At 46.6% G+C, this 20804-nt stretch overlaps 2 protein-coding genes across 6 annotated transcripts; both read right to left on the reverse strand.

The window, feature by feature from the left end:
- Positions 1-527: 527 nt before the first annotated feature.
- Positions 528-14987, reverse strand: arid1aa (AT rich interactive domain 1Aa (SWI-like)). 3 transcript variants are annotated; one of them, XM_029128055.3, is made up of 20 exons: positions 13764-14987; positions 11541-11759; positions 10838-11437; positions 10624-10719; positions 9770-10010; positions 9502-9591; positions 9237-9407; positions 8155-8512; positions 7901-8046; positions 7739-7824; positions 7431-7640; positions 7131-7335; positions 6823-6958; positions 6533-6702; positions 6256-6433; positions 5589-5714; positions 4961-5057; positions 3928-4762; positions 3682-3812; positions 528-3594 (listed from the first exon to the last, which is right to left on the reverse strand). In XM_029128055.3, the coding sequence occupies exons 1-20, from the start codon at positions 14676-14678 to the stop codon at positions 1774-1776; spliced, it is 6831 nt and encodes a 2276-aa protein (XP_028983888.1). In that variant the 5' UTR covers positions 14679-14987; the 3' UTR covers positions 528-1773. The 3 variants fall into 3 exon arrangements, with proteins under 3 accessions (XP_028983888.1, XP_028983887.1, XP_055359004.1); XM_029128054.3 differs by having other exon boundaries at positions 6823-6976; XM_055503029.1 differs by lacking the exon at positions 13764-14987 and adding an exon at positions 12689-13636 and having other exon boundaries at positions 6823-6976.
- A 2631-nt stretch (positions 14988-17618) lies between these two features.
- Positions 17619-20773, reverse strand: gpn2 (GPN-loop GTPase 2). Of its 3 annotated transcripts, XM_029129953.3 has the most exons (7): positions 20626-20773; positions 20192-20357; positions 19842-20077; positions 19517-19673; positions 19215-19375; positions 18125-18255; positions 17619-17949 (listed from the first exon to the last, which is right to left on the reverse strand). In XM_029129953.3, the coding sequence occupies exons 2-7, from the start codon at positions 20259-20261 to the stop codon at positions 17877-17879; spliced, it is 828 nt and encodes a 275-aa protein (XP_028985786.1). In that variant the 5' UTR covers positions 20262-20357; positions 20626-20773; the 3' UTR covers positions 17619-17876. The 3 variants fall into 3 exon arrangements, with proteins under 3 accessions (XP_028985786.1, XP_028985784.1, XP_028985785.1); XM_029129951.3 differs by having other exon boundaries at positions 19842-20357; XM_029129952.3 differs by having other exon boundaries at positions 19842-20357; positions 20644-20760.
- Between the last annotated feature and the right edge of the window lie 31 nt (positions 20774-20804).

Genomic DNA, 20804 nt, shown 5'->3' on the forward strand with positions numbered 1-20804 from the left:
AGGGAAGAGGTAACTGGCTTGGCATGTCTTTATTTTATTTACTCGGTGCGTTCTACCGGGTTTTATCGAACAGTTGTTTATGCGAAACTAAGGTGTACGAGTCCCTTTCTCTCCAGCAGGAGGCGCTGTCACAAACGGGATTTTCAGGTCGTGCAAGTACGTTATTCATCATTGGATGGCAGGTTTTGTTTACGTTTCCAGACCTGATTGACTGGCTCTTGCTTCATATCAGGCTCAAGAACGTTTTTGCCATCAAATGTTACCGACTAGATTAGATAAATATTAATCGTGACTGATTATGAAGATTATGTGATTTGTTTTCTTTTGAGATTTCTTGTTGCGCTACTTGATTAAAAAAATGAATACAGGCACAGCTATGTGCATAACTATGTTATGTGGTCATGTCTGCTAAATACTCATAACTTAGAAGACATAAATGCTTTTGACACTAATTTATGTGAACTCACAGCTTTGTCTTGACTTTCTTGCTTAGCATTCCATAAGAACAAACCATCAAACAGCTTACGAAGATTTCATGTACATTTATTCTTACCACGTGGAACATATAGTATAAAGATTTCATACTGAATAAATGATATTCATTGAGCCAAAAAAGGGAAAGGGAGGAATTTACATGTTTTAGCTACATAGTCTGAAATACAAATATGCAGAATCCATGACTGAAGAAAAAATGTCAAATGTGTACTTCATCTAGTTTATTTTGTTGTACCAGGAGATAACAGGTTTGAGCTGTGTCTGCCATACTATTGAGCTGTGGAGAGACCAGAGGAGTGGGTCTAATCAGCGGGGACTGGAGGGCACTCGCATGTCAGCCTCCATCCCTCACCAATAACAAGTGAGAATAGTGACACAGACAGAGACAGACACAGAGAAAGGAAGTGTAATGTACAACATTATATATACACCACAGCAAAGCTGTATTTGAAGTTGAAAACCAGTCCTAAGAGGTGGTTCTTTTCATAAGGGTATTCATACAATCAAGGGATAGGAGGAGGTAAGGGTGTTGTAGGTTCTTGATACTTTGGGGAAGAAAGCCATTTTCTGTTTAACACCAAACTAAAATGACCTCAAAAACTCTAGAAGAGCTGTATCGCCAGCTTCTGTGTGAAACGTGTGTTACAGAATGCTTACACTCAAGAGCAGTACGGTACAGAAAATGTCCTACAATCTACTGCACACTGCACAGGCCTCCCTGGTGAAGGTGTCTTTTGACAGCACTTTGTCTGCCGGGCTGACTGGTGAGAATCCAACTACAGCAACTATAACCAGCAGGCCACTCGTCAGTCTGCTTCACCCATGAACGTCAACCTGTTACAGACTCCTTGTGCCCTCGAGGGAGAGCTAGGGCACACTGTGTCTCCCAAACTCACTGTAAACGAGACAGCAACTTTGGTTACAGTTTTTGTTTTTCAGCTATTTATTTATCTTTATTAAAAAGTACTTTCCCCCCAAGTGCAGAAAAGTCTCCCAACCATGGTGCTCTCCTCTCGGTCATCCAGTTGGCATTCATGTTGCAAGTAGTGTCAGTTCAAGGGCATCTCCCTGGTTTGTAATCCACCACAGCTCTGCGATTACCCTCCTTGAGCAAGGACGGCCTGGGGAGGGCTCAGAATAAAATCTGAAGGATTTCATAAATTAAAGACAGTCACCTGAACTTTCTTTGCCCTATTACACACACAAGCCAGGTTACCAGGGAAGAGGGAATTGGGGATAGAACCCCCAAAAAGGTGGAGCCACAGCTCCCTACAGCTGTCATGACTGGCCAATCAAAAAGAGTACATCACAGATAACGTGAGAAACCAGTGAGTTCATTAGGGGAGACACTGACAGGTCGAGGAGTCGGGACTCGTGTAGTGTGAACTCCGAGTGGTTCTCCTCCACCTTGGCTAAGGCGTGTAGCGCCCGGGCAGCTCGCCGCATCATGTCCGGGCTTGTGGGCTCGAAGTGCATCCCCTGTAGGTGTAGTAGAGAGCTCTGGCTCTGCTGCAGCTGTGTAGCAGCCAGATTATCCTCTAGAAAGCCCAGCAAGTTGCCCACACTACCCTTCTGAACAGCAATCGCTCGAGCAGCGAGAGTATCCCCCTGGGCCAGGTTGGCCAGTAGGACCACAGCCATCTCCCTGCAGACTGCAGCCTTCCTGTCGCCGATTAGCCGCACCAGGTTGCCGTATAGCTTCTCCAACCGACTGAATGGCGGAGTGGCCAGGATGAGGTCCACATTGTTGTCTTGGATGCTCAATTTGCTTAATGTCTCTAGGACCAGTGTCTGGGGTGACAAAGCACTGTGGGGCCCCAGAGAAGGGAAGGGGTCCTGGGCCTCTGCTGAGGGGCAGACAGCCCAGTGGAGAAGACCATCTAACAGCGGCAAGCAGATGCTTTCGGGGTAGATGGAGAGGTCCAGTTGGCCTGAGATGTTCGCCAAAGTGACCAGTGTGTTCTCCCTCAGGATCTCCAAGCAGTCCCACCACCATTCATCTCTTTGGCCCACTCCCTCCTCTGAATCCTCATCTTTCTCGTAGGTGAGCGGGGCCTGTTTGCGCTCAGGGTGCCTGTGGTGGAGGAGGATGAGGCGGCCCAGTAACAGCAGCAGCCCTGGGTGCTTGGACATTTCGTGATCATTTCCTGGGACAAAAGAAAGGCTGCGGACAATATTTGACACACAAATGCAACGGCGAGCTAAAGAATCCTGCCAGTTAGTCAGTGCAATTAGCGGCCCCTCATCTTTACTGTGGGGCTCATCCTCCAGGATGGTGCCACTCTGCTGGGACTGCAGGCTTAAAATACTGCTGGAGGACACAACAGGTCTATTATTCACTTGGTGACTTTTCTCATCTGCCTCAGAATCTTCTTTCCTCTCATCGTCACTGCTCAGCGATGGGCTGCTTTTGTCTGACAAAGATGTCTCTTTTGGCCCATCTTCATCCTGATGCCTTCTTTTCTCTTCATCCTCTGGAACACAATTTTCCTTTATCTCTTCTTCTAAGACTCGTCTTTTCAGCAAAACCGGGGGCACAGGTATTCGTTCCCGGGGCTCCAAAAAGTCTTTGCGTGGTTCAAAGTGGGTTTGGATGTGTTCTGTTGAATCTCCTCCTCCAGCACTCCAGTGAATCAACCCGCTGTCAAACTCTTGTATCTTGCCATGGTTGTTGGACTGACTAGCGATAAATGGATCTCTCTTTCGTACCACCTTCAGGGGAAACTTATCAAATTTGCTGGACTGCTTGGGTCGGTCACTGGCAGGTAGGCCTTGTGATGAGCATGTCTGTTCAGATGAAGAACTCTTACGCTTCCTCTCCTCATCGTGACTCTGAGACTCGGAGCCCGGGTCTTGCTCCTCTTTCCTGTTGCCCTGTCCCTCGGTCTCTCGTTCCTCCTCATCATCAACTTCCTCCTGTTCCGCGTCCTCCATCTGGGATTCTTCTTCTTCCATGATATCTCCATTTTGTTTCAAGGCATCAGGATCTAAAAGCGTCCTCTGGCCAGGATCTCCAACCTCGTACTCCCGCAAAATGCCAAAGATTTCAATGAGGCAGCGTCTGAAATACTCGACCACCAACTCTAGTAGACCAGGCAACTGAAAATAAAAAGAAAAAAAATTAAGCATGATCAACATGCATTCGCTACTGAAAATAAAAATTACTAGTTCAACGTTAAGTATTACCGTGTTGAGATCAAAGGTTGAAATACTGTTGTCATCATACAAGAGAATGTTGATGGTATCCAGGGCCCACGTACTCTCAGCCAATAAACCAGACTTTAGTGACATCATGACTCTCCAAGCCTCTGGTGTTCCTAAGTAGTAGAATAGAACAAGAAATTTTATCAAGCATGTTCATGACAACACCTTTGAATATTGGTAATATAATTATATTTTCATTTCATTTTCTTTACATTAGTACGGTCATACCAATATCTTTCATGGTGAGCCTCCGACGTGGTTTAAGCACAGGATGGGTAGCTTCTACAGAGCCATGGGGAAAAGGCATATCCCGTCTTATTAGAGGCGACTGCACTGGAGGGGGCACTATGTGAGATGCAGGCACTGGAGGGCCAGCCTTCTGCATCTTCATTACTCCGTGCATGTAAGATTTACTGGGTGATGTCCTGCTGTCCATGGGGCGGGGCATGGAGGCTGGGCTGGACACTTGTGGAATGTGGTTCTGCACACCCTGAGGAGGCTGGTAATTGGACTGTACTGAACGAGGCATAGGTTGGCCAGGTCCTGCTGGACCATAAGGAGGCTGGCGAGGACCCATCTGACCCCCCCACGGGCCGTCGTGATTCATACGCTGCTCCGATGGCATCATCTCCTCTGAGCGATTTATGCCAGGGTAACCAGGTCCCTGAGGGGGGCCTCCAGGGCCACCCTGCCGGCTGGGGTAATTCTGGTAGTTCATATCTCGGGGTCCCTGCCACATGCTGCCCTGAGGCCCCTCTGGGCCCGACTGCATCATCTGAGGTGGCATATTTGACTGAGCGTTGGGTCCAGTTGCTCCCTGCATTCTCTCGCGACCAAAGGAGAAGGGAAACTGATTGCCTGGGCCAGGTGGGCGGCGATCCGAACTTGAATAGGGCCCACTCCCACTGTATTGATTGTACGGCTCCTGCGGTCCCGAAGAGGGTGCAGAGACACCTCCTTGCTGTTGCTGCGGTGGTTGTTGTCCACCAGGGAAAGGCCCGCTGTACTCTGCCTCATGACGTTTTGACGGAGGGTAACCTCCTTCCACAGGACGCTTGTAATTCTATAAATAAAAAAATAGGCCAGAGACATCTTTTCATCACTCTTTGAGCAGAAATATTGCTAATTTATTTGCGTCCTACTTACGAAACAAATGCCATCACAACATCTCAAGCAAAAATAAAAAGTGTAGAAAGCCCAATATTGGGATATTGTTCGATTCCAATGGATAGTAAACATCGAGAGCTGTTGTTTTATTTACCTGCTGTTGTTGTGGGTACATTCCAGGCTGCTGATTAGGGTATGAACCAGTAGGGGGTGTTCCTTGTCCAGGATACTGATTACCATAGGAATCATGCCTGCAAACATTAAACCGTCAGTTCACCCATGAAGATGTGAACGCATCCTTCATCAAGTCTAACCCAACCCAACACAAGCAATGTTTTAGCACATAGAGATGAATATAAAAAGCCAGCTATCACATTACAGCTTCGTACTCTTAAGACATAATAAATCTGTTATGCCCAATACAATTTCCTTTAATTTTATCCTAACATTTAAATACCTTACTTTTAACTATGTAAATAATATAAAGTCCCCAGAGAATTTGATTTGGGTTCAATTCAAACATGTCAATCAATGCTGCTGTCTGCACTAATTACCATATGCACACATAATTTACTCAAACCAAAGTTGGGAGGTATTTGGAGTACAAATTTGTACACACACACACACACACACACACACACACACACACACACACACACACACACACACACACACACACACACACACACACACACACACACACACACACACACACACACACACACACACACCAGAATAACCAAAGATAATGTGCAACAGTGATAACATCCAAGAGAACTGACCGTGGCTGTTGTGGAGGAAAGCGATTTGGTGAATACATCCCTGTGTCGGCATTGGCAGGCATCATAGGGTTTGGCTGAGGTGCCCCAGATCCCATGTTGCCTTCTGGGCCCATTCCATGCTCAGATCTTCATAACAAAATCATAACAACGCGTATGGTTTGATTTCTCATATGACCTCATTTATAACTGCTACAGCTACAGTTTGCAGTCGGCCACTAGCCAAATTATTGTATCATTCAGTTTAAAAATTACTCTCAAACATTAGCAAGTGGAAGACTAAATAGTTTACAACCAAAGAGTTTGGTAGTAAAGACACTGCCACAAGTAATTAGTTTTAATCAGTTTTTAATTGCTGACCAGATTTTTAAGTGCACAAACCTAATTAATGCGTAATATAGAAATTTACTTTTAGTTTACAAATGGCTTGTTATATTCTTAACAGAGCAGCACAGAAAAAAGACCACACACAAATATGAATTAGGGAAATAAAAAACAAATAATTGTACATTTAACGTACAAAATGTACATAATATTGTTTGACAGGGCAGCTAATTCTAAGGCTCACATCAGTCTGACAACTCTGGAAACCCTGATGTTTGTATTACTGTCAAATTAGCAGCTGAAAAACCTGAAAAGGAAATGCAATTTTCCATTTTCTAATTCTTACCTCCTGTCATAGCCTGGTCCATAAGGATAAGGCTGTCTAGGTCCCATTGGCATGGTGCCCATGGCCCCAGGTGGTCCTCTGTTGAACGGAGGCTGTTGCTGTGGCGGCTGCTGCTGCTGCTGTTGGTCACTCACACTACTGCTAGGACCCTGGTTAGCAGGCAGAAACTGCTCCCCAACTGAAAGCACAGTCAGAAGTAAAGCCACATGAAAAACAGCTACTTAATGCAATCAAGTATTTAACTTGCAGGCTGACACGACCAACTGTCTGTGCCCACCTTTGCGCATGTTTCCAAAAGGATCCTTGTTAGGTTCGTAGGTGCCCATGCGCCCTTGCATGTCTGGTGTGTTCATGGCAGACTGATAGGCAGAGTTTGGCGTCAGGTTCTTCCTGGGGAAGGCTGGATCACTTCCTTCAGAGAAAGGGTCCTGCAAGCTAACACTGCTCCTAGATGAGGACCAATAGTGAGAAGGACAAATTAGAAAACGATGGGAAGGAAATTATCAACGGACAGAAATGAAGCATTGAAGCTAAAAATCAGCCAATCTAGTTTTGAACGAGAGTTACCTGGACCCGGGAGGCATTGGGGGCATCTGGGTATGTGGAGTGGAAGCTGGGGTGGGAGGTTTTAAGTCCCCTCCTTCAGCCATTGAGCTGCTAGTGGACTGGGGTGTCTGAGGACCTTGCAGAGAGCCTGACCCAGCTGTGGAGCAGAGGGACGCTTCAGTTTGAAATAAGAGAGAGGAGCAGACAGATATGGTACATTACTGTTTGTCTTTGTCCGTCAGAGTCAAGCATTTAATATGTGGATTTGCATCATGGAATAAGAGATGCATCAGAACAAGTATTCACTTGAAAACAAAAATACAACTAACCTGGAGAGGGTGGCTGGACCTTAGCAGCTTGGTTCTTTTTGTTATCTGTAAAAATCTCAGGAGGAGGATCCTCACCACGCTCAATTTTGCACTCAAAGGCATACAGACACTGGATATACTGTTTCTTCAGAGAACTGGCAGCACTGCTGGATGTGCCTACATTCAACGAAGTAGCCAGATCACGCCATTTCTTGTTCTTATTCACCTAAAAAGACACAGAACCAGAGATATTTAGAAGATGCAGAAATAATATACAACAAGCCTATGAAACTGACCATTATTTATAAATCCCATATTAACCTGTGTCATGCCTCCAATGTCTTTTACTGATATATATAGCCGGAAGAGGTCTAAGGGTTTGCGTCCTACAGCAGGCAGGTTGGTCATATCCATGGCTTTCTCTTCAATGAAGGCCAAATAACGATCCACCCACATCTTCCTGTCCGGCTCAGGTCCCAACTCATAGAGGCGTGTTATCTTTTCATTGGTTGTGGTCGATGAATTTGACTTCTGTGGTGCGTGAAATGAAAAATTTTAAAGAAAGTTGAAATTTTGGAAATAAAAGAAAGAAGCTAGTTAGTTTTTAATCCTTGTGGATGGCAGGTTACCTTAGATTTGGTATCTGGTTTGGGTGTTCCACCTCCATCTACCTTGTTATTCATTTTATTGTTCATCTCTGGACTGGGAGCCATACCTGGACAACGTAAAAGATTAGAATTAGCTGTGAAATTTTCATAGAGACCCAAGGCATTTTTTTAATTTAAACTAACCACTTGAGTTATTGGCCATGTTTGGCCCCATGGGATACGGCGATCCACCTTGAGCATTGATCATTCCAGGCATGTTGTTCATGGGAGGGCCATAAGGTGGACCGGAGCCCATCATTCCCGGAGACATGCTAGGGTAACCAGGCATCCTGGATCAAGATTAAAATAATGAGCATTTAGTGTTCATGAAAGTAGCAAAGTTACATATAGAATTAAGTTAATACTTCAAGTTATCTAGTTAACTAAGCCTAACTAACCTGCTGTGCATGGAGTTTGACGAAGGGTGCTGCATGGATCCAGGGTCCTGGGGTTTTCGGTTCATGCCTGGTGGAGGACACATTCCTGAGCCTACCTGGGGTGGCATGTTGCCCATGTTAGGAGGCATGTTAGGAGGCATATTAGGAGGCATATTAGGAGGCATGTTCGGGCCCATGTTGGGACCCATATTGGGGCCATAAGGACGCGTCCCCATTTGATTATGAGGCATCCTTCCTGGAGGCATGCCAGCATATGGTGGCCCTCCACCCTGTCCTGCCATGGGGTTCATTGGACCCATGCCCGGCCCAGGATAGTTAGCATTGGGCATGTTGCCATAGCCAGGTTGCCGGGGATAACCTAAAAAAATGACGTAACAAAAATTATTCAACTTAAAAAAAACTGTTTTGTAATAATATTACATTGGCCTGGGGGAAAAGATCATACACAACTCTAAAAGTGTGTTAAACCAAATAACACTTTCCAAGCTATCAGTCTTTTTTTGAAACCAATTAAAGTGTTAGCACAGACAACTATGCACCCTGAGCAATGAGCCTTCGTCACAGTCTCAGCTGTACTGACAGGAGGCTCTGCTACGTCAGCTGACTCTCTGCTCCACAGCTATAAATAGCTGCAACAGAGTCAGAGGGAGAGAGAGACCAACCAAAGCATGGTATTCATGAGAACCCAAGTAACAAATTAAATGTGTCTTTATTGGGAGATGTATAAAAGGAGGAGGAATTGAAAATTTAAGCCATTTCCACATCTAGAGTTTTCTTTAAAAAAAAAATTCTGCCATGTTGCCAATTTAATCTCCAGTACAAAAGCCTTGTGGTTTGAGTGTTTACAGTGAAAACACTCAAAAGTAGTGAGTGTACAGTCAGTGGTTTTGTTAGCATCTGAGGTGGGTTCTTTACAAGGGAATCTGAGGATGATTTTAAAAACCTGTCATGAACAGGACAATTCACAATGGTGGCACTAACTTTTATCTTCGTTTTTGTGCATTATACCATCAGATTTGTGTGTGAACCTGCTTTTTCAACAAACCAACATTTTCAACATTCCAACAGAGAAAAACACACACCTTGGGGGCCGTATTGTCCTCCTTGCTGTCCATAGCCACCCATAGAATTATTTTGCTGATATGGGCCCATCCCCGAATGCATCTGACCCCCTGAGGACTGGCGGGGTGAGAGTGCAGAGGCTGACTGAGGGGAGCCATAAGGGGGCATTTGAGGGTTTCTCTGCATAAAGCCTGGAAGCGAGGGAGAGACTGTGCTCAGTTGATACAGCAAACACTTTGGACAGTTAAAATTAGTTTAGTATAAATACGTCTAATTCAAACACACCTCTGTCCTGAGCCATAGGGGACTGACTCATTGCAGGATGTAGGCTCCCATCTGACTGCACACTTGCTGGCCTGGGTGGCATCTGGGTCCCTAAATAATGATAATTCACATAACTTGAAAAATTGCTGATTCTTAAAGAATTCAGATAGCAGAGTGAAGGTGTAAGTGGCTGCAGTTCTGAAGTCAAAACCCCATTCTTAGTAGTTATTTGAAACAGAAGTATTACTTTTTGACAAATCAGTAGAGAGACTGAGGAGACACCACTGACCTGGCATGTTGGCAGGTGACAGCGGTCCAGTGCGGGGTGTGCTTGCACTGGCAGGGGAGCCTGCTGGGGAAGGGGAGGGCCCTCGAATACCTGGCAGGTGGGGCGATGTGTGGGGGGAAAAGGGCGACTGGGCCGGGTTACTCTGCTCGCCCTGGCTGCTCGAGACACCAGACGTGCTCACACCAGGACTCAGTGCGCCCTCAGTACCTGTAGGCAGATCATCAATGGACCCGGACAGGTCCTGAAAAGACATGCATCACAAGCAAAGGCGATTTCAGTGAAATGCAGTAGAGCAGCAAAAAAAGACAGACAAACTGTTTACTTCAAATATTTGGTGAAGTATTTGCTTGTTGTTGCAATTGTTTCTCTAGTTGAGGTGAGGTATCAGTGGCACACATTCAAATACTACACACTTAGAGACCCAGAGGCCCTTGTCCCTATTTATCTTTCTCAAAAAAAAAAAAAAAGAGTGCGCATTAGTGCCAGGGGTTGTCATGGTTACCAAGGTTTGTAGGATGTGAGCTGATTCAGCATGTATCAGCAGCCTTGCCATGTGATTTCAATACACAAACATTTTCCCCACACCTCAAACGTGCAGTGACACAGCAGCCTTTCAATCAATCAGCACACAAAGTCAAAAACTAAGAGACTAAGCAGCTGAAGCAAACTTGTTGACCAATCAAAGCTTCAGAGTAAAATGACATCCAACGTAACACAACTGCAACAGCAACAACTGAGTATTTTGAACACAAGCCTCACATTTGATAAGCAAGGTATAGAAACAAATGAAGGTTTGCCTTAATCACAGTTAAACAGTGTAAATAGCAGTTGAAGAAAAAACAAGAATAACTAACCGGAAGGCTGGAGGGGCGGCCTTGGCTGTCCTCTGGGCCAGACTTGGACTGAGTGGATGGAGGAGCATTGGACTGAAATGAGTCCTGGGATACCTCCTAAAAGGCAACGGAAGGAGGTTGAGTGTACTGAGATAATTCACATGAACACACATTTAACAGACAAATATAAAGTTAAATCAGTCTGATGAATACAATGACAGACGGAGGTAAGAACCTGTGGTTGTGGAGGAGGAAAGCGCTGATAAGGTGACTGTTGTGCTTGCTGCGGCTGAGAGTTCTGTGGATACGCAGCAGGTTGGCCCTGTGGGTGTTGGCTGTGTACTGGTGGCTGCTGAGGAGGCTGGGACTGTGCCTGCTGTTGCTGCAGGGAAGGCTGCTGAGGCCCCTGTGCGGATCCTGGATAGTTAGGGTGACCCTGTGATCCAGGGAGCACCTGGGAATTTGGCTGCTGTGAGGCCTGACTGGGAGGACCTTGCTGCTGTGCGTAGGGAGACTGGCCAGACTGTGGCACAGAGGCTTGAGGATAAGGTGGCTGAGACTGTGGGGGCCCTTGTGATGGTCCTGACAGAGGCCCCTGGGACTGGGGGGGCATATGAGACTGCTGATAGGCTGGTCCTCCCTGGGTGTGAGGAGCAGAAGGAGGAGCCGGGTGGGGTTGCCCTGGATAAGGCGTCTGGCCTGGCTGTCCTGGTGGAGGCTGGGAATAGGGGGCTTGCTGTTGACCTGGGTGAGGAGCCTGGCCGGGCTGGCTGTAATATGGTGCCTGACCCTGAGAGCCATAGCCTCCTGGTCCCTGTTGCCCATATGATCCCATCTATGAGAGAGAGAGAAACACAATGTTCAGGACAAACCTGAAGAAAACACCAATAATGATGCATTTTATTAAGACCTGGAGGACTTTGACTCAAATGATTTACCTGTGGTCCATAGGGCATGCCACCCATGGATCCCGGAGTCCGTCCTTGCATTCCCACTGGATATCGCTGAGGACCTGGTGGGCCATAACCCTGACCAGAGTAAGCAGGGCCCTGTTGAGAACCGGTCGGAGGCCCCTGCTGCGACTGCTGACCGTAGGGACTTGCTGCGCCGTACGGCTGACCTCTCATTTTACCCATCGGGTCCATAGGACCAGGGGGCTGGTAGAGAGCAAACAGAAGAAAGAATTTAACAATTACATTACTTTTTAACAAGCGCTACACTTTTAAACCATATAGCATTAGTCCATAAATAGCTGCTGTGTGAAACCTTCAATGGATTAAAGGTATGAAAACAAATTTAATAAGAAGAGCACTTGTTTCATTCCATTTCCCACGGTCATTAACCATTTTTTACCCCTCTTTGCCACAGTTTAGGAAGTCAACAGAGCTACACATGTATCACTAGTTTCGAATGAGGGGCACTCTGCCCAATCTTAAACATATCCCAGCTGTGCTCCTGTTTTGAGCCTGGTCCAAGTAGCTTTTTTCCCCACAGAGAAGGGGTCTGGCTCTCGATGAATGACACTAGAAGTGAAGGGGTACTTTCACAACAGCCGGGGAGAGTAAAACTGTACAGGAACATACACAGTGTACAAGTCAACAGCTGAAATAGGCATTTACACATTTTGAAGTGAGACGACGATCATTTCAACAAACCGAAACATCGGCACACCAAGTGTTGGGGTGGATTCCTACACGTGCACCGTGCAGGAGCAGGGAGACTGCCTCCCCGGGCTCGACAGCAGCCCTTCACAAATCACACGCAGAAAGCTTTCGGTGACATTTTACAGGCCCAAGATAATGAGGCGAAATAAATAAAAGCGGCACATGGCTAATCTGCATAAGACAGAGAGGAAACTCCCTTGGTGGGTGAGAGATGGTGGACTGCCTCCTGATTGGCTTCAGGGGGAAGCGTTGGGGGGGAGATTCTTTGCAGTCACAGTCGAACTTGTGAGGTTCGACACACACACACACACACACTCACATCTTTTTAGATATTGTAAACGTGTGTGTGAGTGTGAGTGTGTGTGTATGTGTGTAAAAGTAAGAATTTGAAGCAGCAATGTGTCTACTGGTTAATAGCTCACCTATTTGACATCAGGACCAACAAAAGGTTTGTGTGCAGATCAATAACCTTAGAAAAAATGAATAGAAGCCCCAGTTGCTCCCACACTACGCGTGTGTGAAGAGGAGCGGAGCAGCAGCACCTCTGGTGACCCTGCGATGAGTCAACGCTGTGCGCTTATCAGCCCCTGTTGCCTCGCATCACATGTAATTATAAATGGCCATGAGCAGCGCGTGCGGAGCCAATCAGATTTGAGCTAGCATGTCAACCCAAGACCAACTATCTCCTGGCTCTGACAGCAGGATTTTACCTCCACAATTCAAATCCCAGAGCAAACTGCAGTCTGCGGGCGGCAGCCACTCCACGCACGAGGCTGAGCGCGACTGTTTACAGGCGCCACGCGTGGGAAGCCCGGCGGCTCCTCGGCAACGGCAGCGTCGCCGGATCAATAAATTAGCACAACATAGCCGTTTTCAGCCTCACCCCCCGAGTCCTTACGGGACGTTTAAGCAGTTTAAAGCCGGCCTGGTCGAGGCGTCTAACCAGCGCCGAGGAGATGAGTCGGCACGCAGCTCCTTCCGCCCGCCACAGCTACAAATTACAGCCTCTCGAACGAAAAACCACAATAGGAAGCCGAGTGTATGAGCAAATAACACAAACTGATCCACGGGAGAACAGTTTGAGCATAAACCTGCACGGTCCCACGCATTTATACACGCACGCGAGCTGTAAATGGAGCGCGGAGCCCGACGCGAGCCGCACGGCTGCGGGAGAAACGCGAACCGTCGCTGCTCGGTGCCGTCGCCCCCTCTCAAAGTCGGGCCTTCTCGGCTCCCCGAACGTCCGTACATCGGTTCAACGACCGTGTATCCGCATCGTGCGGCGTCCCCGCAACGCTAACGCACCCGCACGGACGCGGTGGAAGCGAGCGTTTAACGCGGAGCTGGACGGGGAAAACGCACACGACGGGCAGCCATTTTAGAGGCTTTGCGAACTAGTATCAGACAATGGCTGGCCTGCTACGTTGCGCTTAGCTAGGCGGAGGCAGCGAGACGCGCTAGAGCCCGCACCGCGATCCCCCAATAAAGTGCTCTTACCTGGGTTCTAGCCAGCGGCTGCCCGGCGCTTCCCGGGCTCATGGGCGAAGGGTGATGGCTCCTTTGTTGCCAACCCGGGTTGCTCCCTCCGTACTGGCCGCTGCTGCCCATGTCTGCTGGTCCCTTAGCAGCGCCTTCTTGGCTACCGTAGTCGTTCGGTGGGTAGTTCGTGTATCCCCGCGTCGAGCTGGGGGAGGTGAGGAGCTTGTTCAGCGTCGGCGTGGACGTGGGTTGAGGGTTCCCGATGTTATATCTCTGGTTACTGTACGATCCAGCCATCGCCGCGGGTCCTCCCGCTGGTGGCTGCTGCTTAGCTGGCTGTCCCCCAGCTGTCGGCGCCTGGTTACTGCGAGGCGAGTTCATGGCGTACGCCTGGCCGGGATAGGGAGTCCTGTTCGGGAACGGGCTGTAGTTGTTGAACTGGTGATTGGAAAAGCCATGGTCGTGCGAGTTGGGTTGATACGGGTCCATCATGTTGTTCGACTGCACAACCGGACCCGCAGCAGCTGCCATGCCAGGGCTTTGTTGTCCGCCATGTTGATGAAAAGGGGCCCGACCGTAGTGCTGACTGTATCCGTACGAAGGTGGGGGAAAACCGGGGCCGTGGTGATGCACCAAACCGGGATGGTTATTTCCCTCCGGTCCAACGGAGTCATTCTGGTTATTATTGTTAGCCCTGGGCGGGTTCCCATTCCCGTTCTTCATCTCAGATTCCCCTCCTCCCCCTGCATTTCCACCGTCGGCCCCGTCCTGCAGATCCCCCCGGCCCGGCGATACGTTATCCAAGCCCGGCTGCTTTTTGTCTGACTGCTTGTCCCCCGGTGCCGACTCCTCCTTGGGGTCTCGATCCGGCTTTTTGAGTTCGGAAGGCGGGCTAGTGTTAAGAGTGGCGGCGCTGGCGACCTGAGCAGCCATGATATACCCCCCACCTCTCTCTCCCTCTCTCGGCGAGTCAGTCACAATCAAAAGCTAGCATTGAATATAAATAATTGTTTATAACCATTTATCCTTGTGCCGATTCATTCCCGCCCCTTATACCGGACCGAATCCGGCCGCCATCCCCCGGTTCCGGTTCCGTAAATGGGCTAGAGAGATGATGGAGGCTCCATACAATGCGTAAAAAAGCGAGAGAAATTGTTGTGGGAGTTGTGTTACTGAGCCCGGGTACAGACGGGGAGCGAACCCAACCAACACGAGGCTCCGCTAGATACAGCCATTTTACTGAGCCGCACGGCTGCCTGCAAAACGCGCGCCGGATCCGCTCCGGGGCGGAGTGGACTTTTTTGTCTTCCAACTTCACATTGTCTTTTTTCCGTAGAGGTGGAATATTCCACACGAAGATTGTATAATGTTCCCACAACTCACTAATGTTATCAATATGAAACCACAACGCAGCTCAAATAAACAGCCACGGGTGCAGCGCAAATAACCGTGCACGCGTGGTCAATGTTAAAAGTGAAAACGAAATAATTTATGAATAATATGATTTTGCAAGTGTATGTATGTGTGTTTGCGTATTCGTGGATGCCGCAGATGTGCGTGTAGAAAACGGCGCGACCCCTGCACTCCAAGAAGCAAATTAAAGGAAATGAATGGTGGAAAGTACTTGTAATGAGTTCATTTCGCGTGGTATGTAATAAGAGTTTGACTTCTCTTTGTGGAAGAGAAAAGTAGGAGCTGTGCCTATAAATGCTGGAAAATAATCAGCCCGAGTAGACTGGTGTTTATAGTCAATTCCCACCAGTGTGTGTGAGTGGTATTTAGGCAAGCAAAGGCAGCGCACACAGGTTTTTCCAGAGCAGAAGGAGGAAGCCTTGCAGCAAACGAGACTAGCAATGCACATTCCCTCCCGTTCCCTCCCCTGCCTGCTCCGCTCCTCTCTCCCCTACCTCCCCCTCTCCTCTCTGTCTGTCTCTGACTCCAGCAGAAACGCTCCTCTGCCGAGTGTGGGGGGATGGGCGCACAGGGCTCCAGCTCCCCCTTCTCTCGCTCTCTCCCACACACACACACACACACACACACACACACACACACACACACACACACACTCTCTCTCTCTCTCTCTCTCTCTCACCATACAAACATCGAACTACGCAGAACAGTGCAGAAAAAACCCCAGACCTTATCTACCAGGAGGATGATGCGTGAACAGTTTCAGAGTCTCCCAACAATTGGAAAACTGGAGCATTTGTTTTCCCATTCTCTGTCAAATAGAGCAGACATTTTTGGCATCGACAAAACGCGCAGGGTGTGTGCGCAGTGTTGAGCACGGCAAGGACGTGTGTGTGCGCGCGCGCACGAGGCAAAGGGATTTCTTGTCAAAAAGAATCAAACGGAAAATATCTGAAAATATTTATGATGCGATTACTTTTTCTTTTAAGTATTATCTAATATAATATCATCTAATATAATAATTTTGTTTGGTAAATGGGAACTGATTTGCCTTTCGGTTTCTCTTCCCACTCGCCACACACTCAACTCACGCACGCACGCACGCACGCACGCACACACACACACACACACACACACACACACACACACAGTTTCTGCTCTCTCCCTCTTCTTTCTCACACACACACACACACACACACACACACACACACACACACACACACACACGCCTACCTCTAGGGGGCTAACAGAAAAAAGGCAGGAAGTACCAGTGAGCAGGCATACTCGATCACATGTACAAACATCGGAGCACAATTTAACATGCCTGACACACCCCCTAATGCAGAGCGCCGAGAGCTTAGCACACAAGAAGCTCTACATACAATTTCACAGCCACGTCGCACCACACAGGGTTAATGTGATTTCCCACATCGCAAAGTAGATCACGCTTTATTTTGGTGAGTGTAAACCCTGGATGTGAAGCGCAGTGGAAACACACACAGACACACGATGCCTCGACGTGTATGAATGTCTATACCCTTTCTTTTAGGTGAGATCCTAATGCGGGTGTAATTATAAACTGGGTGTCGGTGTGTGGAGGACAGCAGCACGGGAGTTACACGTTCACAAAGTAAAAACACAGTTTTAGTTGCTTTAAGAAACACAGGCTCTTCCATCCCAGAGACCAGACACAGGGCCAGTTGTGCAGAAACACAGATTTAATGTGGCTTCCTCTCCCCGCCTGACTTAATTTTTCTGTTTCGGTGAACGGGAAGAGTTGGAGCAGACTTTTTGGACTCTTGGAGCAGGATTTGCAAACTCATGCGCCACCTGCTGGTCGTAGAACAAAGCAACACACCAGGAGTAGGCCAAAGTCACCGCTACTTCATGTGTTAATCTTCAATACATAGTAGTAAGTATTCACTTTGGTTTGATATTTCTGCTTTACATTTGACCTATAATTAAAATATATATTCAGATAATCTTTTTATCAGCATATTGCTCATAATCATGGATGAAATACTTTAATGAGGCAGTGGCATCCACTAGGTTGTTGCCCTTTAGAGTACATAGCTAAACTAAGAATCCTACTGTCAAGTATCATTCAGTGAGCTGATTCTAAATGGTACAAAAGAGAACCAGCGGAAAAGACTGTGTCTGGAATGGGAAAACATCTCCCAACAGACTTACAAGCAGATAAGTTATCGAACATGACGGCTGACATAAAAATACACTAGAGAATAGGATCTTAAAGATGCCTGGATGTTGTGGTTATTGCTCAAATATGCATGGCTACAAAAAGTGTATTTGTATTTTGGTGATATTACCACATACATTCCTTACTGTGTATTTCATGGTGAATCCAGAATCCAGAAAATAGAAAGCTTTCTGATCACAAACCCTGGTATAATGACTTGAATGAATTCTTCATCCTTGGAAGCTCACCATGGACAAATACCTCAGTTTTCTTAAAAACATTAATTTTATTGTACACAATAACAGCAACATATTTTATCGATTACTAAAGACAAGCTTGTTATTTAGTCCTTCCTGTCCTTCCTCTTGGTTCCTCTTCGCATGACGTGGTACAACCTTGAAGCCTTAACAATATTTAGTTCTCGTCTCCACTTTAGCAGAGAGGTTCAGAACTCAGGCCAAATTAAATGAATGTTGGCATGAACTAGTGCTATAAAGTTTTGTTCTTTTATTGAGCTCTTTAATTTACAGATTCATCATTTCCTCCTCCACCGTCTTCTCACTCGTTTCAACATACCTCTCCTGAACTCCAAGAGTGCTGAAGGGGTTTGTTAAGGAAAACGCAACCAAATGCAACACTTTAACATGAAGCCTCTTAGCTGGAATTATTACAAGTCATTAAAAACACTCCGTTCCGCGGTCCGTTAATCGTAAGATTTCAGTTTAAACCAGATGAGTCACAGCGAGTCACCGCTTTAATGAGCAAAGGATACGTGCTGAACTGGAAGTCAGCCCCCACAGCAGCTGACATCATGGCCTGCAGATTCCTCTCCTCCAGGTCTCCAAAGCAGTAGCCATTGGCCTTGTCCACTGCCCGTAAGACTTGAATCATGCTCTCTTTGTCCTGGAGACAGAGAAGAGAAGCGTTTCACTTAGGGTCAAAGTTAAACAAGAAATTAAACTGTGTTAATGTGTCATTTGAAGTCAACCAGTTTTCTACTTTCAGTAATAAATATATTGTGACTGATTTAGTGTTTATTATATCCAAATACATTTGCCTATTTCTTCCCAAGCATCTACTCCGTCCCCCTTGCCCCAAAATATTTGAGATTTTCCTGGAAATATGATGCTGTGTATTCAACCTTGTTTTATTAACAAGGATCTGTGATAAGCAACACGTGTAGACAAAACCACAAATCTCCAACTGCAGCAGTCTTTAATACCAAAGTATTTTGTTTTGCTGAAGGTCAAACGTGTTGTGCTGTTGCCTTTTAAATTTGCTGTGTTAAGCTAACTAAGGCGGTTAGGTAGGTGATCAGCTAAAAGGCTGTAAAAGTGGTCTGTCTATGGACCGGTGCTGGTCAAATCAGTCAAGATATGAATGCGCAGACAGCTGTCCCCTCTCAACCGTCCAATCCAGCAGCATAAAAACCATCCAGTCTTCAAATTCAAATGCTGAAAGTCATTTAACATTTACCCGTTCAAACACTGAAGTAAATGAATGACTTTTAGGAATTCTTGGAAGAAAGCCACGTTGGCCAACCTGCAGGGGAATTATTATTGAACGCTGTAACCATTATTAATCAGTATGGATGTTCCATGCATGAGGAACCCACTTAGGAAATAGAATAAACCCCAACTATGCTATCCACTCAATATGTCCTCTCATCAGAAAATTAACACTACTTTTCCGGTCAGTGGATAACAGCCATTGACAGCTGGTGGTTAGAAATGTGTTAGAAAAATAATTCTTTTTTTTAACTAGCAAAATATATTAATTCAATTTATTCAGAAGTAATTTACCAGCCAATGGTATAAAATAACTTACATCTAACTTAGTAGAAGTCAGTCAACATGACATACCTGTACATTGAGTGGCACAAAAGATACAAGACCATAATCTTGTATGACCTCTGCCAACTTTTCATTCAGATGGCGGAATTTCTTGAAAAAGGGGTCTGCAGCCAAGTGATCAAGAAGATAGGACAGGTCCATGACCTCTGTGTAGAAGTCAAGGTTGAAGGCTGGACAGGACAAAAAAAGCTCATTTATTGAATGTTCAACATTTACATGTTTGATGGATTAATACAGAAGCTGTTAACCTTATCTATAGTAACATTGTGGTTCTTTTGTTTTTAGGATGGTTTAGAAGATCCTTAACTTGCCTAGTTTGCCATATTGCTCAATCAAATCCATTTTTGAGAGGACGTTGACGTGAGGAAGCTCTACATGCAGCATGGTGGACAGGGAGGTACACAGAACAGAGATGAACTTGGCTGGGTCAGCACAGTAGTGAGAGTCCACGAGATGCACCGCAGACAGCTGAAAAACAAAAGAGTGGAAAGAAAGAAATTTAAGCACTGAAAGGCAACTAGATGAAATCACTTCTTGAATATATGCATGTGCTGTTGTACATGCGGGATGACTACATCAGGTCAAGGCTCTGGGGACATGAGAGCATTCCTTTCTTTGGATGTTTACAAAGCTCACCCTGAAATTCCACTTGGCCAGCTGTGTGAATATATTCTTTACGGAACTCTGGTGGGTGTACAGTTCCACCTGTCCGGGGCAGTCAAACAAGAAGTAACAGTCACTGTGCTCTTTCAGTTTGTTCTCTAACCAGTCCAGATTTGCTTCAACATACTCCATACAGTACAGGAGCCCGCCGTTAGGTCCCAGCTTCAAGGCTTCCATCACATCGCCCAGATTGACCAGCTCGGATATATCTACCACACAGGAATATGGCAGCCCCTCATTAGCAGGGTCCATGTTCACCACAACCACCCTGCGTCCCAGCGAAGTCAGGAACTCCTGCATCCCTTGGCAGTAGGTGGTTTTACCGGAGCCTGGGGGTCCAATGACCACCTGGCCAAAACGTAGAGGAGGGGTCGCTCTCGGCTGGCTGCTCATGGCTTTAGTGTCACAGGGACCAGAGGTCTGCGGAGCTTCACATCCGATGGGACCTGGATGTCAGATGGAGCCACATGTACCGTCCCGTGGAGTTACCTAGCAAGCCACATGAGCCAAGGTGACAAAACGGGAATAAAGTTAAGCTATTCAGTCCTAACAATTCATCAACTATTATATTCTGCTTATCGACATATCAAACAAAGACTAAATAAATCTCAAAGACCAATATGTTAAGCTAGCTTTGTCACAACACATGGAGAGATGGCTAGCATCATGTAGCGTTTATTCCGTCTGTGTGAAATGATACATTTCAAAAGAGGTTCTGACCCCACATAGTTACACGGCTTTGGACGTAAAAGCTTACGTTTGACAAGACTTTTACCACTTTCCGCAGTAGTATTCTCGTGCGTACAATGGTCGAGAGCTTTGTGGCTAATGTGGACAAAGCACATCCGGGTAACGTCAGCGAAGTGTCAAAATAAAAGCACTCGTCTACAACTGATATGGGTTAACACATTATGTTCCTGATTTGTCCTCGATCCT

The sequence above is a fragment of the Betta splendens genome, chromosome 16 (assembly GCF_900634795.4).
Source record: "Betta splendens chromosome 16, fBetSpl5.4, whole genome shotgun sequence".
NCBI classification, from domain to species: Eukaryota; Metazoa; Chordata; class Actinopteri; order Anabantiformes; family Osphronemidae; genus Betta; species Betta splendens.